The following is an 8,659-nucleotide window of genomic DNA, read 5'->3' on the forward strand; positions in this document are numbered from 1 at the left end:
CTACAAAATGTATTGAAAAAGAAAAGAAAAGAAAATGCCAACATCTCACCATACTGAGGTAAATGAAGCAGATTTAGACAACCTAGAAATGAATACAATTGAGGAAAACACCAAGCGCCAGATAAAATGGGCTATGAAAGTTTTCTGTGACTGGCTAACTGAAAAGAACATTGACACTGATTTAAAAACAAAACGTCACAACAGCAGCAGCAGCAGCTCCGTCTACTGGACAAACCCCATACATACATGTTGAAACAATGAATGGCAATATCCAATTCAATATCTACAAAGCCTAAACAATAAACTATTATCAAAGCCTCAAAAAAGAAAACATTATGCAAAACGGTTTAAAATCAAACGTTTTATTGTTAAGCTAACAATTTTAGTTACTGTGGAACTACTTTTTCTCTCAGTGGAAGGTTACACAAATAAAAATGATTAAAATACAGTTTAAAGTCTTCTTTATTTACCAACAACAACACACTCATAGACCCATTTAATAACAGCAATAATACACTCCAGGGTCTGTGTGTTATCATGAGTTATCACCACTTCTTGGAGTGGTTGAAGGCACTTGACTTCATCTCATGCCTCACAACGCACCCAAGGCGTGGTGATATCTCATGATAACATACATCCTATTGTGTATTATTGCTTAAATATTACAGCTCCCTTTGATGCAATATCAAGCATCGTCTTCAAAGCCACCATTAACTGAAACAGCTTTCTAATGTGAAACAAATACTAACTAAATAACTGTTACACATTATGAAGGCACATTTGTCTTGTCAAAATTACAGACTTCTTTTTTTTAGCCAGCATTATTAAAAAAATAAAATAAAAAAAAAAACTACATCTAGCATTCCTGTAAATGCACTTTCTTTCTAATCCGTGCTCATTCTGCTGCTTGTGTTCAGTGTTCAGGGGAGAAAAAAAATACATAATCTGGCTGTCCCATCCTTTTCATTTTCAACGATATAAAATAGTGTAGCCAGGGATACAGAAATATTCCTATTATTCCCCAGTATATATTTCTGGAGTGGTTAGCTACATATAGTAACAGAAGTTAATGTGAAACAAAAAGAGGCTATATTTGTTGCTTGACTTGTGAACTGTACCATAGTGTGAATGACCGATTTCAGCTCCAAGTTATCATCCACTAAACACATAGCACAAAGTTGTGTTTCCAGATTATATGATGTCAAACCTTTGATCCAGTATTGTGTGTTACTTATGGAACTACCAACTACCTTGTTTATTTACAAAATATGTTATTCAATGTAGTTTGTAATATTAAGACTGGTTAGATTACTGTGATACCTGAAATGTATTTGCTTACGATTGTAAGTCGCCCTGGATAAGGGCGTCTGCTAAGAAATAAATAATAATAATAATAATAATAATAATAATAATAATAATAATAATAATAATAATAATAATAATAATAATAGATTGTAAATATTAGACCCATTTAATGTAACTGTTACTTGATTCTTTTGGAGAACTACATACATTTTATAATGATATTACGGAAATGTTCCAATTTGACCTACTTAATCGTGGCAATCTGGGAATTCAGAAGATTTAATTGAAGCATTTTTGTACTCCTGGCAGAATTTGAAAGAATTTGAAAGTATGAGTTTAGATTGATACCAGGTATAAGGAAAATCTTTATCAATTGAGCTACACAGAGAGTTCAGGTAGACATTGAGAATCTAGCCTTGTCATCTCTTAAAGTGATCTATTTAAATCAAATAATGATAGGCACTTCAAACCACGAACAATACTTTTCTGATGAAATCAACACTTTTCATAAACCACAGTATTATCCAAATCAAAGCATGCATGTTGTTAAGAGGTTTACAGCTAACAACTGAGATATGTAATGGATGAAAACCTTTAAGATCTAATTATTTTTATGATTGGCAAAGGCTATCCCTAGTTAGGGTGACCAACTTTTAAAAATGGACAAACAGGACACCTGCCATTTTTTATGGGGATATTTTATACAGTATATTTAATTACAGTATTTCAAAATTAAATATCAATTTATCAACTTTGAATGCTTCTTAACAACATTTTCACCTCAGTATCCAATTCTAAAATATTTTCTACATAATGTGTAAAATCATTTGCACTTTTCCCTTATAGGGTACTCCTTCCTTTACCGAGGTATCACAATCAGTGTCACTTCAACTTTTACAGTCAGCCAAAAACAAAGAAAACACTGAAATTAAAATATTCTATGAATAGTATTTTGTTTGCTGACGCCAAAGCAGATCAGTGTCAGGCTGTTGGGGAACATGTGATGTGAGTGTGAAAAGTCACATGACAGTGGGATAATATATACTGATGCACAATGAAAACGCAACAGTCTAAGTTTTACATCAATAGCTCATTGGGCGCATACATAATGATATTTACATTTTAAATAATGGGCTGATAGGTTTCTTGAACGGAAATGTCGATTTTCCAGCAGGACAATGCAAGACCACACATGCTAGGATTACAATTGCACGACTTCAAGAAAACAATGTCGAGGTCTTGCCGTGGCCAGCTTTTTCTCCAATAACATTTTCCAATGAGAGTCCAATAAAACATCTGTGCAACCAAATCGCCGGTGCCACCCACAGGAGACAACCGTGACCAGCCAACCTTAGCCAGCTGGCTGCAGCTGCACAGGAAGAGTGGCGGAACATCCCACAGCAGTCTATCCAGAGGCTGATCAGGTCTATGCGTCAATGCTGCCAGGATTGTGTTAATGCTCAGGGAGGTCATACCCGATACTAAGTTTGTAATGTTTTCATTTTGACAGTGTGTCACGTTTCATACTGAAAACTTATCATGATTCTTTGATCCGTATTTTTGTTCACATTTTCTGTAATTTTGTTTGATATCTATGTTTAAAATATTTTATTAAATCCGTTAGACCAGAGTGTTGCGTTTCTTTTTTCCATCAGTATAGTTTCACGTCTTAGATTGGCTATCCAATGTGTCAGTTATTCTGGGGCTGTGTAAGCCTAAGGCATTGCAAAATGATGTGGCAGGGGTAGGGCTTTTCTCCAAACAGATATGATGTGGTTTGACTGTGGTGCTAAACTGTAAGATTGCACTGTGTCTAGGAATCCGGGACAAATTCTGTCCCAGAGGCATTTAGTCCGGGACCGGGACATTTAGGGACTGTCCCGTCCAATTAGGGGCGGGTGGCCACCCTATCCCTAGTTTATCACTACCTTATGGAGATGGCAGCTTTAAGCAGCACCAATCACATTAATCACATCAACTCAACCAGCTAATCTATAAAGCCTCTCACTGATCAAGTCTGGCAGTTTATTCAGCAAAGAAAGTTTATTCACAACATGTGCATTTGTTTTATTTTATCGCCAAACAGTGTCAGAGTTGGTGATAGCCTTTTCAAATCAAATAAATATTTACATACATGTTCTGATTTTTACATTCTACCTTAGATACTGGCTATTAAAGGGCAGGTAAGGCCTATCTTAAAAGGTAACTGTGTGGTTTATGTGTCTTTCCCATATGCTAGTTTTACTGATTATGTCATTTTTCTGTTTGTGCACTATTAATCTAATGACTGTTCTCAATGCTTTTGTACCAACAATGCAGAGAAAAATATTAACGGACTGAATAGGCCTTTATTCAAATCACACAGGGGTTTCACAAACACAGGAATTGCAGAAAAAGAAAACAAAAGGTGTATATTACTATGTTATATTGTATGGTATATAATTATTATTTCCAGCTGCATCACATTATCAATTTTATTTTTTTTACATTGTTCACATTTCTAAAAAATGGAACCTAGTTCTGGTGACCTTACCTGACTGATTCACAAAATAATGTCTTTAGTATGCTGTCCTGGCATTTTAAGTTTCTGAGAGAATGGCTGCAAGACCCCGTAATCATATTATCGGCCACCTAAGAATTAGGTTGACGCCGTGTGTGTCACGATGTGTTAAATTGATGCACATTACCATATCCATATAAAAAGAAAACTATAGTGAGAAGCTTGTAGTGTCACTTGCAGTGGCATGAAAAACGAGCCCAAAAGGCTGAAACTGTGTAATTCTTGACAGATTAAACCTTGTTATTTTGTCAGATGAGAGTAGAGTTTTATACAACTTGTTTCTGTACTTTCGTCATCTTTGGCACCCTGACACTGATTATTTTGGCATATTTATTGTTTGAGCCATCCAACCTCAAAATATACAATGGGGTGGTTTTTTTTTTTTGCTTTCATGTTAATTAAGCACTTTTTTTCCCCTTCTTTTGCAGAGTCTTGACAGAATGGTAGACTGCATCAGCAAAGTCATGCTTCACACGGCTATATCATGCTGGCAACCATTCCTAGGTTTGGCTCTTCTGGTAATATGCATGGGGTCAGCCGTTGGATGCCCTGCCCGCTGTGAATGCTCGGCCCAGAGCAAATCAGTTATCTGCCACCGTAAACGTCTGATCGACATTCCAGAGGGAATCCCTATTGAGACTAAGATTCTTGACCTCAGTAAGAACAAGTTAAAAAGTCTGAACCCAGATGAGTTTGCTTCCTTTCCATTATTGGAGGAGTTAGACCTGAGTGACAATATCATTGCTAATGTTGAACCTGGATCGTTTAACACCCTCTTCAACCTGCGATCCCTCCGCTTGAAGAGCAATCGAATAAAGCTGATCCCACTTGGGGTCTTTACTGGATTATCCAATTTGACTGGACTGGATATCAGTGAGAACAAAATTGTTATTTTGCTGGATTACATGTTTCAGGATTTACATAATTTGAAGTCCTTAGAGGTTGGGGACAATGACCTGGTTTACATTTCTCACCGGGCATTTAGTGGGCTGTTGGGCCTGGAACAGCTGACATTGGAGAAATGCAACCTGACTGCAGTTCCAACAGAAGCACTATCACACCTCCACAACCTTGTCAGCCTCAGGCTCAGCCATCTCAGTATCAACTCTCTGCATGTGTACTCCTTTAAGAAACTATTCCGATTGAAGCATTTGGAGATAGACTACTGGCCTATGCTGGATGTGCTCCCTGTTAACAGCCTATACGGCCTAAACCTTACATCTCTGTCTATCACCAACACCAACTTGTCCATGGTACCATTCCTGGCTTTCAAGCACCTGACTTATCTCACACACCTCAACCTCTCTTTCAACCCCATAGGCAATATTGAGGCGGGCATGTTCATAGATTTGATACATCTTCAAGAGATACGCATGGTGGGGGCCCAGTTGCTTACCATTGAATCCCATGCATTCCAAGGCCTGAGGGCATTGAGGGTTCTGAATGTCTCACAAAACCTGCTTGATACCTTGGAAGAGAGTGTGTTTCAGTCTCCAAGAACCCTTGAGATGCTCTTCATAGACAACAATCCGCTGGCTTGTGATTGCCGTCTCCTTTGGATTCTGCAGAGAAGACGCACATTGTTTTTTGGTGACACACAGCCTGTCTGTGTAGCGCCAGAGAACGTCAGAGGGAAGCAATTTAAGGACTTTCATGATACAGTTCTTTCATTTTACTTTACCTGTCAAAAGCCAAAAATTCGGGAAAGGAAAATGCAACAGCTGTTTGTCGATGAAGGGCAGATAGCTCAACTGTTGTGCAATGCAGATGGCGATCCTTTGCCTGATGTATTCTGGATCACACCACGCAGAAGACTTGTCACAGTGAAATCTAATGGAAGAGCTACAGTACTTAGAGATGGTACACTCAAAATTCAGTTTGCCCAAGTTCAGGATAGTGGAACTTATATTTGTGTAGCCAGCAATGCGGCTGGAAATGACACTTTCTCTGCCTCCTTGACTGTGAAGGGCTTTCCAAGTGACAGGTCTCTTTATGCCAACAGGACCTCAATGTATATAACAGATGCAAACAACACCAATTATAATGGAACTAATGTGTACAATATGACTTTTGCCCTGGACCTTAAGACAATTTTAGTATCCACTGCAATGGGATGCTTCACTTTCCTAGGAGTGGTCTTGTTTTGCTTCTTGTTGCTCTTTGTGTGGAGTCGAGGAAAAGGAAAGCACAAAAACAACATAGACATCGAGTACATTCCTCGGAAGTCCAATGGGGCTGTGGTGGAAGGGGCAGAGCAGGGAGGCCCACGTAGGTTCAACATGAAAATGATTTAGAACTCGGCACCAACAGTTGCTTGGTAACCAGTTGACTAGCTGTGTTTTAACATAGAACAACCTGTCAAGAAAGGCAGATTGGACAGACTGGGCTTGTGGGGATCACAGATAAGCTGCCAGTAAACATTATTAGTTTGCTAACAAACTGGTGGACGATTAAATACTGTGGTGGCATTCTTTTGAACTGAGAAATAGACTGTTGGTTTAAGTCAATTAGCAGCTATTCAGCATTTTGTATTGCTTGCAGTGAATCCTACAGTGCAGGATTTACATATAAAAGACGTTTTAAAGATCATGTACAGTATGCTTTGTATTTAAAGAACAAATTGTATTTGTTAAGTCTTGCATCATACTTAATTGTTGATTCAACACTGCAAAGAAGTATATATAAAACCGAATGTCTTTTTTATATGTACTTCTGATAAATAATCTTTTAAAGCAATATCAATGAGAGACTGTGCTTTAGAAGTTATGATTTAGACTTCTCCAGGGGTACTGTCAGTAGAATCAGACTAACTTTGACCTCACTTCTGAAACTCTCAATTTGCTTTTGATGGGAGGAGTTTATAAAGTTACAGTATCAACTATAAAGATTACACCTTTAAAGGTTCAGCTGGTTATTTATTGGAAACACCTCACATGAAATTAATTTATGTTCTGTTTCCAATATTTCGGTAATAAAATAATTTTGGTATTCTCTAAAGCAGCATTTTTGATTGATAATTCATAGAAGATAAAATACTACTATCTGTTTGGATTTTGTAATGTAAAAAAAAAAAAAAAAAAAAAAAGATTGATTCCTTATCAGATTAATTTAAAATGTACTGCTACGATTGTTTATATTTAATCTACAGACCTGTTTTAAACCCGATTTATTTGTATGTGTGTGTGTGTTTGTTCATTTATTTACATGTAACCCTTTGAACACTTAGTGAATATACAATTAACGAATTTGTAAGGTTGTAAACATGTCATAGTAAGACATGAACAAACCTGAGATGCATTTATCAGCCTGTCTTCATGAGTGGGGTAATCCTTCCTAGGTATCTGAACTGGTTTGGTGTTGAAAGAGTTTAAATGAATAGAAATCCTGCAGGCCCAGTCAATACATATCTGAAGTTTCTGCAGTGGGATTTATTTGGGCATAATTTATCCTTAGAAAAATGAATTTGTTACACTCTGTAGTAGTTTATCATTTTGTTGTTAAACATTTGTATTGTGAAAGTTCAAAGTATAAACACATGTATGTGGAATAAAGAAAAAACATTTTTAAAGATGAGCGTATTTGAAAGACACTGAAGGTAATGCTTTAAAAAATATATGAACATTTAGTACCTTGTGTAAACTGAAGGGTCTGTAATCTGTGGGACTGATCCCAAGTCAATATTTTACACAATTAAATTCTCACAATTAAATTCCCACATTGCAAAATTCTGTCAATTGACAAAAAGCAACTGGATGATATGAATTGCAGTGTGTGAGAGTAAAATGAGGACCACTGGGAGTCTGACACACTTGAAGCTGAGGTATTAGCTTGTTTGAAGGGCCAGGTCCAATGCTGTGTTTGTGTTTACTCTCTCAGAACCAGATACAAAGAATTTCAATTCCGTTTTTTAACCCCCCCCCCCCCCCCCCCCCTCCCCCCTCCCCCCTCCCGATAAGAAAAAGACATATAGCTAGGTTATATCAACTAAAGCCTTCTGTGGAGGTGCACGTGTCCTTGAAATGGAGAACAAATCTGTTCAATGCAACACAACGTTAGTTCTATAACAATAATTTAAGCCATTTTGTCATTTTTTTATTTTTATTTTTTTTATCCCAACAATATAAATATATTATCATGGCCTAAAAAAATAATGGATATTTGTAAATACTATTTTCCAGAATGTATCTTCTACTGTATACACAACCCTCCAACAAGTATTGATAAAGATTAAATCATGGTTAGTTTTATTTTTTGTGACTTACATTCAGTCTGGTTCTGTACAAGCTATGGCATTCACCTTTGAATAAATATACTGTTTTTTGTGGGTCAGGTAAAAGCAAAGCCATGCAAAGGAAATAAGGTTCAGCGCCGGGTACCACACTTTATATTTAAAAAAAACAGTCAAATGAACACAACAAAAATATTTTAAAAAGTAAGGTCTAGGTTCAAGAGTTTTGAAACTATCATCCAAGCTGACTGCTACATTATCTTGGTGATCAGGACTAAGCATACAGGTACATACTGTACTCTTCATGAATCCTGCACTGCACTGAATATATACAAGTGGCCAGGTTAATTTGGAAATCAATTAACTAATTTAACCTAGTTACATATGCAGAGATTTAGCCCAAACCCCTGCCCTAATACTCTCTCTCTCTCTCTATATATATATATATATATATATATATATAGATAGAGATATATATATATATATATATAGATATACACACACAATGTGCAGGACCTTTGCCCTTCAGCATGGGGGAAGAACAAATGTCTCACCCAGTGGTTCGG

The 8,659-nt window shown here is 36.8% G+C and overlaps 1 protein-coding gene across 8 annotated transcripts in view; it reads left to right on the forward strand.

Annotated features, from left to right (window-relative positions):
• LOC117421529 (leucine-rich repeat and immunoglobulin-like domain-containing nogo receptor-interacting protein 2) overlaps window positions 1-7,658 on the forward strand; it is a 508,422-nt gene extending 500,764 nt beyond the window's left edge. For 5 of the 8 annotated variants that reach the window (XM_059032091.1, XM_059032089.1, XM_059032086.1 and 2 more), the window contains one exon: window positions 4,294-7,658. In XM_059032091.1, coding sequence (XP_058888074.1) covers window positions 4,294-6,159 — 1,866 coding nt within the window. In that variant the 3' untranslated portion in view covers window positions 6,160-7,658. The remainder of the gene's footprint in view (window positions 1-4,293) is intronic. The other 3 variants (XM_059032109.1, XM_034036047.3, XM_059032112.1) reach the window with 1 other exon arrangement.
• The last annotated feature ends 1,001 nt before the right edge of the window (window positions 7,659-8,659 follow it).

This window comes from Acipenser ruthenus, chromosome 1 (assembly GCF_902713425.1).
Source record: "Acipenser ruthenus chromosome 1, fAciRut3.2 maternal haplotype, whole genome shotgun sequence".
Lineage (NCBI taxonomy): Eukaryota > Metazoa > Chordata > Actinopteri > Acipenseriformes > Acipenseridae > Acipenser > Acipenser ruthenus.